The sequence below is a fragment of the Epinephelus fuscoguttatus genome, linkage group LG6 (genome assembly GCF_011397635.1).
Source record: "Epinephelus fuscoguttatus linkage group LG6, E.fuscoguttatus.final_Chr_v1".
NCBI lineage: Eukaryota > Metazoa > Chordata > Actinopteri > Perciformes > Serranidae > Epinephelus > Epinephelus fuscoguttatus.
Window position 1 is genome coordinate 45706788 of NC_064757.1, and position 21362 is coordinate 45728149.

The following is a 21362-nucleotide window of genomic DNA, read 5'->3' on the forward strand; positions in this document are numbered from 1 at the left end:
ACAAGTGTCATTACATAACTGATATGTTGTAGTCACAACTAACGAGTAATATTCAAATATTCAACTAAATAAATAATTTATTTAATATTATTTCCCATCTCTGCTGAGCAAAGGTTTTGTATGAAAGGTACTAAAGCGCTCTCCCATACAGCTGCCTGTCCTAGATCTAGGCCTGATGAGTTCAGTGATTGAAGCAAATATTAGCTCAGGATGCTAACTGACCTTTAACAGTAACCATCATTGATTTATACAAATGGCTTTATTGAATCCACACAGACACACACTGTACCTGAACAGTTTCTCTCTTTTTGCTTTTTATTGTTTACATTAGTTTATTATTTTGGTCAGTGGGCACAGGAAGTGATTTACAGAGCAAATATGATGTTTACACACAGTCAGTTTAATAGTTGTTATAACATTGTTTCATATATCAGAAAGATTCAACACTCAGAATGAGGTAAAGTAATGTTAATATTCTGTCTGTGTTTCAGACTCTGTTCCTCAGCGTGTTGATGAGGACCATAGGTAATAAGAACACAGTTCTCCTGGGTCTGGGCTTTCAGCTCTTCCAGCTGGCCTGGTACGGCTTCGGCTCCGAGCCATGGTGAGTACACACCCAGTGTCTGGTGTTAGCAGGGGTGTAACGATCCATCCATCTGGATCAATATATCAATTCAATGATCGTCGATCGAGTGTCATCGATGGAAAGTAAAAACTTCGATCTATACCATCTTTGAGACAGATGGTCCTGAAGTTTATAAAAAAGCTGATGGTTTGGGTTCAAATGGAAACAAGGTTGTTTGTGTTGTGTGTCAGGATGATGTGGGCAGCAGGAACTGTAGCAGCCATGTCCTCCATCACCTTCCCAGCAGTCTCTGCTCTGGTGTCGCACAGTGCGTCACCTGACCAGCAAGGTCAGTACACCTGTCTGTCTGTCTGTCTGTGTGGTGGGAAGGAGAATATAAATCATGGGAGGAAGATTTTTACCTTCTCGTGTGTCATGATGTGAAATTTTCTGTGCAAGTTTTTTTTTTGTTTGTTTTGTTTTGTTTTGTTTTTTGCATATTGTTTGGTGTCTGAACCCGTCTTTACCTGCTGTGTGTGTGTGTGTGTGTGTGTGCGCGTGTGTGTGTGTGTGCGCGTGTGTGTGTGCGCGTGTGTGTGTGTTCAGGTGTGGCCCAGGGGATGATCACAGGTATCAGAGGTCTTTGTAATGGTTTGGGTCCGGCTCTCTACGGCTTCATCTTCTTCCTCTTCAACGTGGAGCTGAACGACATGCAGCCGGTGGCAGGAAGGACCTCACAGAACACAGAGGTACACACACACACACACACACACACACACACAGGAAGTCCACTCACCTCACCTGAGATCACAGACTTAACAGAAACCTTCTCTCTGTCCACAGAAGTCTCTGATCCCCGGCCCTCCCTTCCTGTTCGGAGCGTGTGCCGTCTTGTTCGCTCTCCTTGTCGCCATCTTCATCCCCGAGCACCACCGACTGGCCGATGTCAAGACCTGCTCCGCCCGCAAGTCCAGCAGCACCTCCTCGTCCTCCTCCGCCGCACACGCTCAGAGCGCCAGCCCTCTGGCCACGCCCACCAGTGACGCGGAGGACATCGAGCCGCTCCTACAGGACAGCAGCATGTGACTGACAGCCGGCCCAGCCAGTCACAGCGCTGAGGCTGTTAGCACTGTCTGCTAAGCCCCGCCCCCTTCAGAGTCAACCGTATTCAGCTTTTATTTTTTTATTTCTTCAGACTGTTGAAATTAAAGAGTCAGAGCGCGTTAGACGGCAACCACGCTGACGACGTTTATTTATTCTCTTCGACACGTTTGATCAGTTCCGGTTTCTTTATGGGTTCATGTTCAGACGGAGAAAATAAAACAGCTTCTTTATGGTCCTTCTTTTCTTCTGCTGTGACCTTAATCTTTGTCATCACTGTCATCTGCCACAGCAGCAACAGCGTTTATTTTATTAATAAATTCTAACCTTTTTTTTTTTTCCTTCAATTTTAATCACATTCTGCGTCATTGTTTAAACTCCTGAAGCCATCTTTAGCACCTGCCCAGGTGTGTTGGTGCAGGTGTTACCAAAGGGCTTTACGTCGGTCACCGCTGCAGGATGTTTGTCACCAGAACCCCGTCAAAGTAAGAGCTGCTGTTTAGTGCCAAACAGATAAACTCAGTGTTCATGTCGGATCTAATCGCTCTTCACTGAAGGAGGAAACATGATTTCAGGCCTTTTAACAACAAAACAAATTATTAACTGCAGATAGTTTAACGTGTTCTCCCTCCTGAACGCCACGTTTACAACTCAAAGCAGCATCGTGGAATTTGTAAAACAAAACGACCTGATTTCAGACATCGAACCAAAAACACACTGACTTCGAGACGAGGGAACGGGAAGTGCTAACGTACTAATTTCTGTGTTTTAGGACTGATTCCTGCAGCGCTCTATAATCTTAAAACACATCTAACGTTGCACAGAATGTGATCCTTGTGTCACTAATTTAAAATCCAGAACTGCACTGCGTCATCATTCACTAGTCTCATGTGAGTGTAGCTGGTGTGTGCAGCTAGTTGATGGCGTAAGTGTCTAATGTGCACGTAAAGCTAGCGAGCGCTAACAGTTTGCTGATCCACACATGCCTGTTAAGTATGTGTTTAATAATGTACGGCTGCCAAACCACAAATCTAATACACGGCTCAAGAGAAGCTCAACAGAGAGGAGACCCAAAACAAAACACAAAGTGATTAATGGAGAGAAACATGAAATAAAATAAATGATAAAATACAGTCGTGTTGTCTGATGAAAGTCAGTTTTTAGAAGAGCAGACGGACCGTGCAGTGTGACCAAATCTCGTTCAGCAGGTGTAGATACATAACGGGGATGTCTCGTGAAAACTATCACCTGTGATTCTGTCTGCAGTACGCTGAGTTACTCTGACGTACGCTGACATACGCTGAGTTACTCTGATCTACGCTGAGTTACGCTGAGGTAAAACGCACCATGAACTGCTTTTTGTTCGTTTAACAGTTTCTGAAATCCGTCAGTCTGGTTGCCGTCTAAACCCTCTGGAGTCAGTTTGCCTTCCCTCTGTGTGCTTCACCCAACTCCACCTGTCAGGTCTGCAGAGGTCAGGAGATCAAATGCTCCTCGCTGTTCGGCACCAGCGGGGAGGTGGAGGTGCGTTGGGTTCACTGCACAGCTGACACCAAGTGTCCCCAAAACTACGGACTGTTGTTTTACCTGAAACTCTTCAGCAGGACGGAGACACGGGAGAGAGGACGGTGAGGTCAGAGCTGCTCAGCATTGTGGGATGTGATGCAGGAGGGATGATGGGAGTTGGAGGTCGTGTCGCCTGTTCCTCTGTTGTCGCCGTTTATATTTAACCTCCACAGTACCGACTGTTTTTACTCTGGATTTTATTTTAATTTTTTTAATGTCTGCAAAACAACGGGACTTGTGGATATACAGTACCATGACAACGGACCGTCACTCACACTGAGCATGTGCAAGCTCGGGCCGGCTGTGACGTCATCGTCCTCTCCTGCTGAGTGTTTTCATACTTGAGGACAAAAACTAGAAACATTGATATGTTTAGGAAATTATTTCAGACAGTGTGAAGTGCTTATAGAGGCGTTCATACGGAGCCCGGCGGCGTCACGGAGAAGAGAAAGAAATATAATTTCTAAACACGATTTACTGACTCCTGCTCTGGATCAAATATCATGTTATGTATTTTATGTCCTCCTGTGATGCAGAGGGCAGGAAACACCTGCAGTCAGACTGAGTTTAACGAAGCGCTCCAGTCTTTATGAGCCACGTGACGTCCACAGTTCTCCTGTAAAATGTGTTCAATGGATCTGAAAGACGACAGCGTTGTGTTTTACAGACAGAACTTGAAGTATCTCCACATATCTGAGTCTGAATTAAATCCAAAAGTTCCAGAGAGACAGTGAAGGAATCGCACCTGGCGATACTGACGACATGAAGCTCAGTAGTTTTTGTCTCCATGGCGTCTCCATGGCATCTCCGGGCTCCGTGCGCTTTATTTATCTCACTGGATCATATCTCAGTATCACATCTATCAATGTCTCATCTGTTCTTCTTGTGTTTGAATACTTGAAGTGTGTCGAGCCTGTCGGGTATCTTCAGGCTCCTCCTCCTCCCGCCGCCCGCCTGACACCTTGCAGGACGAATCAAGACGTAGTTTGAACATGTGTTTCTGATCGTCACCTGTGCCGTGAACGTTCTGTTCTCGTCGTCTTCAGTCTGAGTTTTAAACCACGGGAACGTTCGGGGTTCGGGGGTCGGCGGGTCGTTGAGAACCAAATGGTGCCATTCTTCTTCTTCTTTTGCCTTTTTTTGTTTTTAGATGTTTTTTAAGAGGTCAAACCACATGTTTCCAAAAACAACCCACCCTTCCCTCCTCAGTCTGAGCTGGTACTGTGCTGTTGCCATAGCAACGGGTTTGTTACTGTATTTACGCCAAACTTTACCTGGCTGTTCAGAACGGAGACAAGATGGCCGACAGTTTTCTTCTCTGGTTAAAGATGAAATTATCAGACCCCATGTCACACCTCACCTCTCACCCAGTGCATGCTGGGATGGGCTGCGGCCCCCAGTGACCCTGAGTGGGGCGGACCTGAGGTGGTTTCTCATGTTTTAGTCTGCTGATTGATTTTCTCCTTACTGTTAAAAGAAGTCGAGAACGGCCGTGCTTGGGATTATTTTTCAGATCCCATTATCTTCAGATCACAACTTCTTTTGTTATCTTGAGAAAACCAAAAAGAGGTTTTTGTTTCTAACGACGTAACTTCAGCAAACAAACTTCACATTTAACTCCTGACTAACTCGAGTTATGAGTCGTCTCGACCGTCATGACGGAGATCTCAAAGGCTGAATTCAGTTGATAAAATGAAGCAGATACTCAGTGTAGAGTTGTCAGTAATCATCCTGTGATCTCGAGAAAACAAAAGTCTCTTTCTGGTGATAAATGTCGTCCTTTTGTTTTCTCATAAATGAACCCATCAGGTCCAGAAGACAACCTTTGTGATCTCCAGATAACACTGTGCTTGCAGTTATTTGCAAAGAATAACTGCAGGTACGCCATCCTCGTAGAGAACATCTGCAGAGACTTAAAACATCACTAAACTCAGAAATAATTACAGATTATTAGGATCCCTGTTAGCTAACGTCCGAGCATCAGCTTGTCTCCGGCGGTCTGACACATAAATCTCACAATTAAACATCTCCATGTTGGATGATGTTCATAGTTTCCAACATGAACCTGAATGTAGCATCAGTGTCGTCACAGCTGCAGAAACACCTGAGCGTCCTGGTGTTGATGATGATGATGATGATGATGATGTGCAGCTTCATGAAGCACAATCATGTTACAACCTGAGTGCATGTGTCTGAAGAGTTCTAAAATTCAGTCTCCTCATCTTTAAAACATGAATTATTATTTTAAATTTAGCTCCGTCAGCTCGTCTGACTTTTGTTTTTAAAAACCAAACTTTTAATCTTTAATCTCGAGTTTGATTTTTCTCTCAAAGATGATGTCAAAAACAGGAAGTTGGACCTACAGTATATTTTTCTACAGTCAGTCTGAAGCCCTGCAGAGGCGTTGACTCAATGTCCCAGAATCCATTGCAGTGTTAGAGTCAACATCCTGTTTGTTCTGATCCTGTCTCTGCTCTTTGTGTCGCTGATGTGTTCACGTCCCATCGGAAAGTTTCATCACTCCGTTTATGAAGGTTGATCCTGCGTCACGTTGGAGGATAACTGGGAAGTTTTGGGCCTGATTCCAAAGTGACGAGTTTCTGATTCAAAGCTGGTTTGAACAGATGATCTGTGGCGTGAGGCGTTTACAGACGTCCTCTAAATGTTACTGACTGGATCAGAGACTCACTGATTTTGAATGACTTTACGACTTTAAATCCTGTAGTGTGAAAGAAGGAGCGTGGAATATTGATCACTCAGTCTGTTTCCATGACGACAGAGAAAACAGATTTATATAAATCCCTGTAAACATGTCAGTGTGAGTGAAATGGTCCTGCAGTGAATTTGTCACAGTGGGACTAACACACACCTTCATGTATACAGTCAATCAGACCAAACTGGCCGAGGCGCTCTGAGCATGCTCCACAGTTTCCGCCCCGGGCTTTGACCCGGAAGTCCAATAGCATTAAATGTGTAAGAGAAGAAGAAGCCGGTAACAACATGGAGAAATCTACATCCAGAGCCGTGACTTTTTGGACGGACCAAATGTACAGAGCTGTAAAGTTGTCCACCATGGTAGCAGTTAGCTGCTAGCTAACCGTAGCTAACTTGTTTGTCCATTGTTTGGTCTGTGACGTAATAGGTCAACAGGAAAAAGGTCCAATACTAACAAGCTGAAAGGGGGCATATCTCCACCTATCGTAGAGGAGTCGCACATACTTGGCTCAATAAATGGATTCCCCTCCCGTGCTTGTATACTGGGACAAGGACAGTAGGCCAGTTAGATGTCCTCATCCAGCTGGGACTGTAGCTCCACTTCACTGTAGCGAGTGTAAAGGCCACTGGTTTCTAACCTGGAGTCACCAAAGCCTCAGGGGAGGGTCGTGAGGCCTTCTTGATTCAAAGGGGTGTAAGAAAACTTTTTTATAATATACAGTAGGCCTATATCTCAGCATTTCATCTGTGTCTGTGAAGAAAACTAACGTAGGACAAATGAAATAGTTGAATCTGAGTGAACACAAGCTTTATTCACAGAGCTGATAAACAGCCTCATCCTGCAGCAGGAAAGTGTGCAGCTGATGGAACAATGACCCACAGCCAGGGAGAAGACAACCCTCAATTTGTCAAACAGTAAGCCCATTAAATATGTATGACTGTTAAACATTTAAATATATATATATGTAATACAGTCAGAGCATCGTATTAAAAGTCAGTAGAAATATCAGCAAAACTCATCTGATGTGATTTTCAGGAAATAATCTGCTCCAAATTCATTCAAATCTTTTGTTTTACACAAACTTCCTGCGGTTGTTACGTTCACTGTTTGAGTTAATTTTACAGTTTTTCTGCATTGAATGTGAAATATCTATAAAACACGTCACAGTCTGGGGTCGTCAGCTCACATAACAATAGTAAAGAGGTCACTTAATCGTTTCATCGTAAACTGAATTTCTTTGAATAATCACAGAGCTTTGAGACATTTTAACGGGCTTATTTCACAGTTTTAGTCTCAAAGGCTCGTTCAGTTCTGCAGTTTTTAAATTTAGACGGAGCTCCTGCGCAGCTGCTCGTGTTCAGACGTTTAACATTTGAGAGCTTTTGTAGAAAAAAAGTTTTAATTTTAAGGTTTTAAATAAATCTTCTGTTGGTGAAACTCTCAGAGAGAAACATTTCAAACTCCTCATACCAGAGTTAGGTTTCCTGCAGTGATGAAAGAGTTGAACTTTCCGCTGGGACGTGAAGCGACAGCTGAACTGATAACTGAAGCTTTTTGTACGTCAGCACTTGTTACTGAATATAAAACCTTTACGTTACTGAGACAAGACTTTTATTTTAACTGATAATTACTAGGACAGAGACTTATGCAGTCAAACCTTTCTCCTCCTCTTCCTCCTCTTCCTCCTCCTCCTCCTTGTGTACATGATGCAGAACATTTGCTGATTGCAGCACTTTAATTTCTCTGAACGTGTGCCTCGAATCATTCTTCATGTTCATATCTGTTTTTATATATAAACCAAGAGAGGCTGACGACGTCTTCGTGTTGTGCATTTGCAGTTGCTTTCTTTTATCTTATTAAGAACATAATTTTGAATAATATCTATGATAATAATAAGAATAATAAAGAGAAATGTATGGAATTTGAAACCTGGACTTGTTTGTTTTTATTTGAAATATATTTAGTTTATTATATATTTCATGATAAATAAATGAAATTAATTTGTTTAAGTTATAAAGATTTGTCAAAGTAGACTAATGCTCAAACTTTAAAAAACTAGTTTGAGATTTTAGGAGATATGTGTCTTTAAAATAAAAATTTATTTATTTGAAAACAATCGGGTTATGAAACTTTTAATAATCAGACAATGTGAACAAAAAACATCTTCACAAACACTTTATTAAAATTTAAAAAATCTATCAATAAAAACAGACAAACGTCTCAAAGCGTCAAACAACAAATCAGTTACACAACACAGAAATATAAAAGTATAAACATTTTTTTCTGAAGGGAATAAAATCACTGAATGTTTTTGTAAGAATTCTTATTTACACTTTTTTCTTAATTTTTGAAAATAAATCTAATGAAAAAGAATCGATCAAATTTACAAACTGTGTTTAATAAATAATAAATAAACTGAATGAAATCAGGCAACACACAGTTAAAACATGTAAATAAGTGTTTCCTGTTGACTTCTCTTTTATTTGCCGGACATTCAGCCTCGTTTCCTCTTTGGTCACATTCTCATCTTAAACCATAAATTCCAGTTTATCCCAAATATTTCACTGATGTGTTATGAGGAGAAAATAAAGTTAAATAAAATAAAACGTTCAAACTAAATCATTATACTCACTGCACAGACATCATGGCAATCTGTTTGTGAACAGAGTTTATAATGTAAATATACAATATGACAGGGTTAATAATGTGTGTATATATGGTGTGAAAGGGTTAATAGTGAAGCAGTGAACGTCAGTGAATTTACATCAAACTGTTCATTTGTTGGAAATCTGATTTTGGAATGAAAAGTTATTTTTGAAAAGCAAAAATTAATTCAGCGCTCAAACAAAATTTAAAAGTTTCTCAGTCAGCAGGAATCAATAAATCCATAAAATAAACTACAGTTGTTTAAAAAAATAAAACCTTCAGTCACTCAAACAGCTCAAAAATATGGAAGTTCGTCACTGCCAAGGCAAGAAAAATAAATTCAGTATTTAAAAATGAAAAAATAAAAATCCAAAGTCAAAATTTTGATTTATGAAGTCAAAATACTGAGACAGTGGGAACAAATTGGTGTTTATATTTATACGTACTTTTATGTTTAAAGTATAAATGTGCAAGAATTTTTGTTTTGACTTAGCGCTCGTAATTTATTTTTTATTTCTTTTTTTCTTGTTTGTTTTATTTACTTTTTGTTTATCTAAAGATTTTAGACATTTAAAATGTCATTGTGTTGATTTGGCACGTCAGTAACTTGACTTGACTTTGATGAAATTCAGTGTTTTGCCTCCATCTTTATGGGTCTGAGTCCACAACGACGGAGTCAAAAGGAAAGCAAAGAAAAAAAAGCTCCCAGCTAACATGAAACACACCTGAGCCCACACACACCTGAGCCCACACACACCTTCAGGTAAGAATCTCTTATAGTAGTGTAAAATATTTAATGGGTCAAGCTTGGGACTGTTAATGAGCCTGCCACAGTTTAGTTGTTTGATTTAGCGAACGTTAGCCATCACGACTGGACCTTTTGAACGTTAGCTGTCAACATTATTTCCACGGAGTCTAACGTTAGCTAGCACACTTGTTGCTTCACTTGTTTAACATTACCAACATTAGCGCTTTGGGACAGCTCATTATACGTCATTAAAGTTCACCAACGATTACAACATAATTTTAGCTCTTTACCCAAAGTGCCCGCTTACTTAGCGTTAGCCTCTGATGGTTCCACTTTCTTTTTGCTCAGATAATTTTAGCGAGGTTAATACTGTCATAACTACGACGTAATTTAACATTTCTCCGTGATTCGTTTGGAACATGAGACTAGCTAATTCTTAGGAGAACGAACGGTGTGGACGTTGAGTTCATACGCACACCAGACAATCTGTTTAAAATGTGTGAGTAGTTTTTTTGTGAAGTTCCGATGTTTGGCAACGTTTGTGATCATTAACTTAAAAAAACATAACCTCCTTGGAGGAGGTAATTACAGTATGTGAATTGAATTTTCATGATGTGTTTCTGTTTTCAGAGTGAGGGACTGTTTTTACAGCCGACGGTGGCAGGTGTGAGATTTGTTTTTTTTTAATTAAGTGCCTTTAAATGATGTCTCCACAGAGTGATGACGTTTGTCTGTAGGCGTGACGTGAAAGTCTCTTCAGCTGATGTCAACACAGACCTTATTTCAGACATCTAACCAAAAACACACTGACTTCAAGACAGACAACAGGAGGTGCTAACATGCTAACGTAATCCAAATGTCCACCCTCTGGACTTGCTGACTGAGCCCTCGCTGACTTCAGTCGTACGTACTGTGACGAGTTCACTGTCATCATGTAACGTCTGTGAGGGCAGACACAGCAAGCCGCTGATTTACAACCCTCAGGACTGTTTTACTTGTTTCCATGGAGACGTTCAAGAAACTTTATTGGCATATGCGCAAGGTGAGCAACTCCTTTGGAATAACAGCCGCCATTTTGGTGTCTGTTGTCTAGTTAATGATAAAGTCTATGCCTGTGGATTTTTACGATGAACTCGATTGTTGAACGTGAGTCATTTAAATTTTTACTTGACTTCTCATCTTCTTTTTTTTTTTGTTATTGTTGTGGAATAAAATAACTCCCATTAAACCACCTGACTCAGACATCATAGCGCTCTGAACTCATCTCTGAGTTTCCACTTCCTCTAATGTTGCGTTCACGCCGGGCACAAATAAAACAACTCGCACAAGTGGATTTCGTATAAAGTCAACGTAAAGATGCGAATGACATGAAATTCCTGAATTGAGCGGTGCGAATGAAGCAAGTAGAGCAATTTCCCATCATAGGCTTATTCACGAGAGTTGAAAAAACTGAACGCAAGCGACCAGTTCGCGCCACGATAGCCAATCAGCATTGAGATCCTCTGGAGACGTATAATGCCGAGAACGTACCTGCGGAAGTTCATTCATCGATTCAGTAATTTAATAATGAAGCGGATCAACACAAAATATTCTGGTGTTCAAACTGCTACAAGTAACATGACGTGAAAATTCACATTGTATTTGGTGTTTGGTGCGAATAAACAATTTGCACGAGTGAATTACATGTTAAGTCAGTGTAAAAGATGCAAATAGATGCTTATTCCCACTGGGCAGCACGATGGATGAGATGGACGCGATGGACGCGACGCAAATGACACATATACGTGACTTAAGCTGCGCAAATTAAGCAAGCAGCGCACTTTTGTGTCATATGCTTATTCGCAAAGTTGAAAAATCTGAACTACGATAGCCAATCAGCATTGAGATCCTCCGGGGACGTATGACGGCGGAAGTTCATTCATCGATTTCACATGTATGTGAAGCGAATCAACAGAAAACATTCTAGAGTTCAAACTCATGCAAATAAAGTGACGTGAAAATTCGCATTGTGTCTGTAGTGAACACAACATAATGTCGTTTGTGTGCCTGGTGCAAATAAAACAATTTGCGAAAGTGAATTAGTAAAATAAAGTCAATGTAGAGACACGACTACATGCTAAGTTCTGCTGGGCAGCGTGATGGATGCGATGGACATGTCGCACGCAACGCAAATGATGAAAAAAGTGTGAATTAAGCTGCATGAATGAAGTGAGTAGTGCTTATTTACGAGAGCTGAAAAAAAACTTCACCAACCAATTTGTGCCACGATAGCCAATCAGCATTGAGATCCGCCGGGGACGTATGACGCCAAGGAAGTACCAACGGAAGTTCATTCATCAATTTAGTGATTTCACGCACGTATGACATGAGTTTGCGCATGAAGTGAGTCATCAGAAAATATTCTAGTGTTCAAACACAAGAATTCGCGTCACGGTTGGTGTGAGCACAACATGACACATCCATGAGTTTAACTATTTCACCCTGTTTTTATCTTTTCTAGTGCTGCTTCATCTTCTTCCTCTTCCTCACAGCAGGCAGGAGATGGACACCTTGGTGGTGGCTTCAGGGGTGGTGTCTGATGAGGGACAAACAACATGTCAGCTGCTTTATCTCAGCGTCAGGTGAGGAAGTCTGGATGTTGGACCAAATATCTACCACAGTCTGTTGCACATGAACATAATGTTCACAGTGCAGTGTGGAATATAGCAAATAATATTTTACAATATGCAGCACAATTTATTAGATACTGACACTTTTGATTCAGTTTAGCATCATTATTTTTTAATGCATGGTCACAGAAGTTTGTATTTTGTTCACTGTAAATTATCAGATTTCTTATATATTTTATTTTTCAGTGTTAAAGTTTGTTCACCCCAGAAAAACAGATACAGTCTCAGTTCACCTGCTCGTTAGTGAGTTGTGTTTTGTTTCCCTCACCTCTGTCCTTCAGTGAGTTGATGTACGCCTCGATGAACTCCTTCTCTCCACCGTCCTTCTTCACTTCCTCCTTTTTCCGCTGACTCCACCTCTTCCTCTTGTTCTTCCCTTTCTTCTTCTCCTCCTCTTCTTTCTTCTTCTTCTCTTCACTCGCTCGGCTGTCGTACAGTCGGATAAACCTGCCGGAAGATGTTTGGTCAGCTGATCAAAACAAGAAATGTGTTGTGTATTAGATGTTGGTGTGGTTTGTGTACTTCATATTTTGTGTACCTGATGATTAGTGTACCTGATGTCAGAGTGTTTTTCTTACTTGATGTCGGGGTTTCTGCACAGTTTGGTCGGGATGCAGTTGAGCTCGTCGCCGCTGACAACGATCATCTTGAGCGTGGAGATGTTGGTGAGACAATGAGGGAGGTACGTCAGCTTGTTCTTATGGACTAAGAGAGTGACCAGCTGCTCCAACCTGCACACACACACACACACACACACACACACACACACACAGAGAACTTTATTTATACAAACATTAGTTTTCTGTTAATTTCAGTGCAGATTTTTTTCAGCACTATTAAACTAAAGATCTAAGAACGTAACGGAGAGATGCTATGCATGGTTAGCTTAGCTTAGCATAACGACTGGAAGCGAGGGGAACACCACACAGGTGGTGATGACGTCATCAGTTACCTGTCCATGTCCTGCGGCAGGTCGGTCAGACTGTTGTTGCTCAGGTCCAACAGCTGCAGGCTGCTCATCCTCAGAGCGCAGATGGGGATCGATATGAACTTGTTCTCCGCGATGTCCAGGTGAACCACCTGCTTCAGGCTGCTCAGCTGATGCAGTGACATCATCATTATCAACACAGTGACATCATGATCATCAACACAGTGACATCGTCATAATAAAACTGACCCTGATCTGACAAAGTCATCATGTGTTGGCTGATACCGTTTTCTGTCCGTCTGTTACATTGACATCGGCCCCATAAATGGAACATTTACATTTAACAACTATCTAACCCTCTAAAAATTAATTGAACACTTTTTGTTTTTTGTTTTTTTCGGGAGCTGATGATGGAAGTAGTGAACGAGTGAGCCGTCTTGTTTCTTTTATTTTAAAACCCTAACCAAAGTGATGAGACTCTAATTTGCTGCTGTATGTGTCGAACTGTTTCTCGGCTCTGAACATTAAACTCTCAGCAAAAACAATTTCCAAAATGTCTGACTGTTCCTTTAACTTTTACAAATGAAGATGCAGATTGACAAAAATCAAATGACGAGTGAATCTTTCGGAGTCGAGTCTCTGATGAAGTTTTCTATCTGTAGATTCATTTAATGAGCCGAGCTCTGAAGCGACCACAGGACGGGTCGTCTCATCTCCTCTGTCTCACCTCAAACGGCAGCTCCGACAGGTTCAGGTTTCCCGTCAGTTCGAGTCTCGTCAGGTTCTCGCAGTTTCCGAGTTCTGGTGGAACTTTGCTCAGACGGTTGTAGCTGACATTTAATTCCTTCAGACAGGTCAGTTTACCTGAGGACAGACGAGACTGTTTGTTCTTCAGTGGCACAAATGATCTTCAACATCAGGGTGACATCATCAGTCAGGTGAAAAACTAAAGAAGCAAATTGACTGAAGAATCTGCAGCTCAGTTTGGTTTGGGACTGAAAAGCAAATCTCCTCTAAAACTTTCTTATATGTGAGATCTCGTGTTTCTTCCTCACCGATCGCAGGTGGCAGCTCGGCGATGGCGTTTTTGGGGATCTCGAGCACGGTGAGCTGAGTGAACAGACGCAGGTAGTCAGGCAGCCGGCTGATCTTTGTCCCTTGGACGTGCCACTCTTTCAGGTAGGTCATCCACTGCAGCTCCCTCGGGAAGTCCTGCACAAATATTCACTCATTATTATCTGTTATTTTCTGTCACATGAACATTGCAGAGCGTGTTAACGTACCATCCACTGATCTCCATCCAGCTGGAAGATGAGTTTGTTCTCCTCTGGATCTTTCTGTTCCTGCTCGTCTGTGTGATCCTCCTGCCCTGATTCTGACAGATACACGACAACAAATACACAACACATGGTCAGATAATACACATACACAACAACACATCATCAGCAAATAAACATATAAACCATCATCATCCTCACTGTGACCTCGTCACATGTCCACGTTTGGTCATGGACTTTCCACGTCCACATATGACGTCCAAGGTACCCTGGGTGTGTTGGTTGTTGACGTTCTGGGACGCCGTGTCAACTTCAGCCTGTTACATGCATTGTCTGTTTTCAAAATACACTTCTGTTTTCACAGGAAATGTACAGTTTGCATACAGTCTCTTTCAAAATAAAAGCACTATGTAGGTACAACACCAAAAACAAAACAAAACACGTGGTTGGGTTTAGGAAAAAAGGACAGGGTTGGCTTTGCAATCTTACGGGATGCGAACACAGCTCTCCTGGGTTTATAGTCGGTGGTTGTTGGACCCATCCACCACAACTTCCACCCTGCTCAGAATTTCACCGCCTTAACTTTTGTTCTTGTCTCGCAGCGTTATGCCCTGACAATGCAGAACGCCATTAAAGTATAATGGCAACTTGGCCGTGTTTCATGCCGATGTCAAAGGACGGCTTCTTTTGTCAGCGTTAAATGGAGCGTGATATGGACAGGCGGTTCAGCATGACATCATCAGTGATGCAGCCGTTGCACGGCACTGTCGTGGTGACAAGGGAGCTAAACCAGAAGGCAAAGCTCTAGATTTTCTGATTCATCTATGTCCCAAATCTCACCTGTGGTCATGAGGGTTGAAGAAAACGTCAGAGCTGATGATTTAAACATTGAGGAAGAGATGGAGAAGATGAGCTCCAGCTACGATCCCTGACCACGTCAACAAGCACGATCATCTCAGCATGCGTATCTACATCAGAGGCTAGCGTGGAGGAATCAAACACCGGATGTGATATTGATAACTCAGATCTTTCTGCTGAATAAGCATCCGGCTAGCCTTTAATGAGGCCTTGGAAAATAAACTGGACCCCCTCCATGTTGCATCAGTTTCCAACAAAACATCAGAAACTGTGACATCCTTTGTTTCAGCAAAACACGACCAAATCCTTAACAACTGTATTCAGCCCAGTGACTCTTTGTCTCATGCAGATCTGACAGAGCAGAACACTCTGAATCAGTGGGTTCCCAACTGGTGGGTTGCGGTCTTAAAGTGGGTCACGGGTCCATTTTGAATGGACCACAAGTGACTGGCCAACGAGTCAAGTTTGTAAAAAATACAGTCCAGTGAATTTCCAGCACAGAGCTTTTATTTCAAAGTGTTGTTTCCTTCCGTAGAGTCAGTGACTTACAGGCAGCTACTCCACAGAGACAGCTAACTAACTCAACAACATGTATGACGCTGAATGTATTAAACTGTGCGGACCTTGAACTGAGGACTAAGGAGACATCGGGGCCGCACGGCTGAACCAGGTGGGAACCTGGACCTAGAGTGGTCTCCTCTGGTCTGAATCAGGGACTCATGTTGTTCCAAAGTTGTATAATTGCCTAGAGTTGGTTGGTGTTCTCACGGCAGCATTTACAAGAGGACCAGATCAAATGCCTTGTGTGAGAAAGCTGCTCTTGATTGGTCAGAATTTCCATGTGGGAAAAATCCAGGAAGTAAAGCAAACGTTGAAGAAGAGTACACTTGCAAGATAAATGTGACACTTTCTAATGTCACAATGGAGGGACAACTACGCAGGTTGATTTTAGCGCTGCTCATCGTGGACTATATTGCTGTCATTGTTCATTTTAGTCAAAGCATACAGTTTGAAAACGAGGCAAACGCGGCTCCAACTAGAAAACAATGTTTTGATGCATTGGATGTGCTGAATGTGCATATTAAGGCAGTACAGGAGGAGGTGCACATTAATAATCCTCCAGGACTGTAACATGCTCATGTTTAACCCAAACAATGTGTCATGTGACTGCAGTTGCTTCACATCCAGGTCGCAACACCTTCTCACCACAAACCAACCGCACCAGAGTTCCTTTGGAACCGGACTGAGACCACCTCTTCAAGAAGGTCTCAGTCCGGTTGTTTTGGTGTGTTCACACCTGCACAAACGGACTGCACTGAGGGGGCAAACACACCTGAGTTAGACTGAACCGAACCGCACATGACAGGTGTGAAAGCACCTTTAATCACTGCTACACCCCTCTCAGAGGTCGCTGCAGAGCGGGAGGGGCGGCCATCTTGTTGAGGTCCACATATGTAAATAAACTAGAAGGAGAGATGGACGGACTGACGGATGTTTACCTGTGTGTGGCTGTAAATGAGGTGACAGAGTAGATCTCTCCAGGTACTGATGCAGCAGGGTGCGTTCCTTGCTCTTTAGTGTCTTACAGTAGATACGATACTGCCACTGCTGGTCGATCCTGCAGACACACAGACACACAGACATGTTAATGAAGCATCTTTGGCTCCATATTAACGTCCGATTAGATTTCAGACAGACGGAATGTTTCTTTTCCAAACTGGTGACCTTTGTCCCGACCTGTCGTCTCTGTGGACAAACAGCGCTGATGTGGGTATAAATAGAAGTCTGTGTGTTCATATTACTAAAATCAGCCGTGACCCTCACGGTCCATGACAAACAACAGTCAGCTGTGTGTGAGTCCGACTCCGACTGAGACATTCAGGAGGTTACGTTTACTCCACAGACGAATGTTTACAGAGGGAGGAGATCTGAAAACTATAAAACTAAGTTTAGACTCATGTGAGATGGTGCATTTATTTTTTAATCACATTCTGGTTTCATTGTGATAATTAGTTTTTCTTTTACATGAAAAAAAAGTCATAACAATTGGTAGCTGGTGAACTACTCGTGGTGCGTTCAGGTGCTCCTCAGCACCTCTTTAAGACAAAAATATTCCTAGTTCATCTTTTCACGTCATCACAGGGTGAACAGCAGGTAAAGTAGAAATACCGCAGTATACAATACTCCACTAGGAATAAGGATTACTTTGGGAGGGTTGCAGTATGACAGTATGTCATTACTCCATTTCTAATAAGGATTACTTTGGCAGCGCGCTCTTCTCGATCCTCTCCTGCTCCTTCTTCTGTCTCTGTCTGTACTTCCTCACTCTGACCTCCCACAGTCCTCTGATCAGAGAGACGTCGCCTACAGGCACATCCAACCTCGTCCCCAGACCCATCTCTGCTCCTGGAGGAGGAGGAGGAGGAGGAGGAGGAGGAGGAGGAGGAGGCAAAAGAAGAAGAACAAATAGGAGGAGGAAAAAAGAAGAAAGAGGAAGAAGAATGAGGAGGATGAAGAGAGAGAGGGACAAGATGAAGAATAAGAAGAACAAGAAAGAGGAGGAAAAGGAGGAGAAGAAAAATGTGAAGTGGAGGAAGAAGAGGAGGAGACCATCATCTCAAGATAAATTTCCCATTTGATTTTGTTTGAGTTTTATTTTCTTAATTTTCCTTTTCCACATGAAGATTAAAAGCTTTTAATCTGAAAGTTCTGACAGGAAACAGAAACAGTTGAATCTGATGAAACCCTGAAAGAAGAGATCCTGTCGTCTTTTGGTCAAAAGACATAAACGAGATCTTTCAGGACTTCAGGAGCTTTTAGATCCTCAAACTGAGTTTAAATCAAATTAAAATGTTCTGAAGTCAGACAGATCGAACTTTTATTTTATTACTAATAATAATAATACATGTTGTTTACACAGCACCTTTCATACAAGACACGCAGCACAAAGTGTTTTACAGTAAAGGCAGTATAAGCTCTGAGTGCTTCACATAAAACAGACAAACAGGCAATTTAATATAAAAGGACATTAAAACACAGTTTAAACATGGATTAACTGATTTTAAAAAAAAATCACAAGATTAAATAAACCATAAAAAGTCATAAAATCATCAATTGTAAAATATAAAATAAAGATTTTAAATGAGTTGCAGAATTTTATCTGTAAACTTCACCCAAATAAAACAATTAATATTCACTGTAACATTAATAATATTTATCAGACGTAGTTTAGTAGTTTAGTGGTGATCAGAATATAAACGTGTTCTCCTCTGTACTTTACTCCCATGTGGGTTCATGCTCGGATGTGTTCAGATAGTAAAATAATTAATCAGATATCCGAGGATGACGGTCTAAAATATAAAAACACATTAATATGTTTTTATATCTGTGGATCACAGACAGGAACTGATGTTTATTTACAGTTAATTTTATGAAGATTAATCGAATCTGTGAATAAACAACTGAGCGTAAATTTATTTTAACAATAAAAATAGAATTTTATGCTTTGAGAGAATAAAACTAACAGTTGATGTTTCTATGATGAGACACTGATGATGAGGTAAAAATAAAAGTGCTGCTCTCAGCGACAGATTCAGTCACAGTTTGGACAGAAAGCTGAGACACACTGAGACTTTAACTCAGTTTGACCGGCTGATCGTCCTCTGATGTTCTCACGTTAATACAGATATTTTTACTTTTTATTTCTGTTCTGTAACTTTATGTTGCTGCCTGTCTCGGCCGGGACAGTCTGGAAAAGGGATTTTTAATCTCGAGGTTTTTGTGGTTAAAAAAATGAATTGATCCTCAGAGAAAATGAAAACAGACGAGTCAAGTTCACTTTGTGATGAAATGATGAAGAGGAGGAGGTACTGTTAATGATGAAGAGGAGGAGGTACTGTTAATGATGAAGAGGAGAAGGTGCTGTCGTCTCTGCTGTCAGCCCTCCGTACAGCAGCTGAGTCTCATCACTCAGCAGACGTTAATATGACAAACATGACACAGGCTCATGTTTCTGATGAGGACGCCAACATCACAACTTTTACTTTGAAAAACTGTGAACCACTGACTTTTGGCCGAGTCGTGGGCGGTACAGCCGAGTCACCACAAAAACCACAAATATGTTACAGCTGTACGTGTCATACGCTGCACATTACAACATGTAACTGTAATAGTTCACAGTAAATTACATTATTATCACTTTACAGGCTTTTACTGTGATATTTAACCAAATTCAGAATCTTATTGTGAAATTCATGAAGCTAGATCTTACTGTCTTAATCGCAGTAATATGGAGTTTAACTCTTTGATAACAGTGACATACAGTAATTCTACAGGATCATTCTGCTAATTCACAGTAATCAGATGTACATTAACTGTGAAGTTACAGTCAAATACAGTTATTTACAGGACTGTACGGTCATGTCAGTAATGTAACGGGTTTTAACTGAGATTACAGTTAAATATATTAATTTCACAGGAGTGTCCTGCTAAATTACAATAATAGAGTTTAACTGTGAGATCACAGTGACATACAGGAATTCCTAAATCACAGCAATCAGATGTACATTAACTGTGAAGTTACAGTTAATTTTGGAGTCTTGGAGCAAATTAGCTAGCTCGCGAATGCTAACATTAGCTTGCTAGCTAACCGTGGTGTGCACAGGATGGGCGGTCGCCCCCCCTCGTGGCCCAATTGTTGAAAAACGCTCGCTAAAGTGCCCTTTTTTTCTTTTCGCCCCTGCCCTTCAAAAATCCTGTGCACGCCACTGCTAGCTAACACTCACATTATTGTTGGCGGTACCAAATCATCACAGACCCAACACACATCACTGACGGCTTCTATTCAACAGCAGTTTTGGCTCTTAGTGTAAAAACATGTCGAACTAACAGACTCCTTGTTGTCTCCAGCCGCCATGTCAACAGGTGAGAGGTTTGTGATGTAGCTTCTGCTACGTCACAAAGATGGCGACTGTTGAGGGTGACGTGTGTCCATCATTTTGCACTCAACTGTTAGGGTCCAGGTTGAAAACTACCTTAACAACCACGTAGGTATGTTTTGCCGACACAAACTTTGACCTCAGTCAAGTTTTAAATGCAGGACTTTTACTTGTACTGGAGTATTTCCACAGTGTGATATCAGTACTTTTACTGTAGTAAAATATCAGAATACTTCTTCTTCACTGTCGTACACTTTACAGTGAACTGTGTCAGAAACTGAAGGAAGGATCGGCTTTAATTTGAGTGGAGACGTTGATGATCCCCAGAGGTTGAACCGCGGTGACACCACCAACAGGTCAGAACACTTAACGTCACGATAGGACGAAACTGGTGTCAGCCTCAACACGCTAACAGTTAGCATGGCAGGCCGACATGTTAACTGTTAGCATGATGAAATGCTAACATGCTAAATACAAGAAAGCAGGTGGAACTCAACTTCCCATGATTCATCAGTCATGTTTACAGTCTGTCTGCTGGCTGGACGACAAAACTTCATCCTGCTGATTTAGCTTTGTAACTTTAAGAGCTGCTAATCCTGCTGCTACAGAGACACACACCCCGTTTATCTGGTTATTATCACCAGTCCACTGTGAACATAAAATAATATAATGTGACATGATATCAGACAAAGATTCCTGTTTCCTTACCTGTGAGCTCCCGTTAACGTCCTGCTCTCTGCTGCTTGTTTACTGAGATCTGACTGTGTGTGTGTGTGTGTGTGTTTGTGTGTGTGTGTGTGTGTGTGTGAGTGTGTGACACAGCATGCTATTTTTACCCCCCCCAACCCCGCTGTGTGTCACATGATGCTGCTGCCTCACATACAGACATGAATCTGGATCATGACATCAATCCCAAAAACTCAGTGAATAAATAAATCAGATGTACTTTTATTCTGAAGCAGCAGAGGAAGTGTTCAGATATTTTACTGCAGTAAAAGTAGAAGTACCACAGTGTAGAAATACTCTACTCTAAATGTTACCCAGCCAACAGTTGTATGTGGGCCCCATGTGGGTACAATGAGCTGGAAATGGGCTCATTTATTAAATCCTCTGTATGGTGGCCTTTTTGGACATTCCTTTAAAGTTACCCTTTAATCCTGAAATCAGGGTCAAAGGGTAACTTTTAAGGAATGTCCAAAAAGGCCACCATACAGAGGATTAACCCTTTAGATGTGGGAAACCACTTGACCTCTCCTCTGGCAGCTCCTTCAGGACAAACCACAACACTTCAGATGATGTTTTAAATTTACTTGATTGAATATTTTTTAGGTTTTAATGTTCCAAATGTCAG

At 41.6% G+C, this 21362-nt stretch overlaps 2 protein-coding genes across 2 annotated transcripts in view; one reads left to right on the forward strand and one right to left on the reverse strand.

Moving 5' to 3' along the window:
- The window catches only part of mfsd14bb (major facilitator superfamily domain containing 14Bb), a 28534-nt gene extending 20674 nt beyond the window's left edge, over window positions 1-7860 (forward strand). Inside the window, exons 9-12 of the mRNA XM_049577870.1 lie at window positions 492-604; window positions 817-914; window positions 1172-1314; window positions 1409-7860. Coding sequence (XP_049433827.1) covers window positions 492-604; window positions 817-914; window positions 1172-1314; window positions 1409-1651 — 597 coding nt within the window. The 3' untranslated portion in view covers window positions 1652-7860. The remainder of the gene's footprint in view (window positions 1-491; window positions 605-816; window positions 915-1171; window positions 1315-1408) is intronic.
- Window positions 7861-8107: 247 nt separating this feature from the next.
- On the reverse strand, window positions 8108-20827 carry lrrc2 (leucine rich repeat containing 2). The gene is made up of 10 exons (XM_049577871.1): window positions 20720-20827; window positions 17336-17480; window positions 16574-16692; window positions 14223-14314; window positions 13995-14151; window positions 13667-13803; window positions 12964-13109; window positions 12590-12742; window positions 12280-12458; window positions 8108-11917 (listed from the first exon to the last, which is right to left on the reverse strand). The coding sequence occupies exons 2-10, from the start codon at window positions 17470-17472 to the stop codon at window positions 11868-11870; spliced, it is 1170 nt and encodes a 389-aa protein (XP_049433828.1). The 5' UTR covers window positions 17473-17480; window positions 20720-20827; the 3' UTR covers window positions 8108-11867.
- Window positions 20828-21362: the final 535 nt, after the last annotated feature.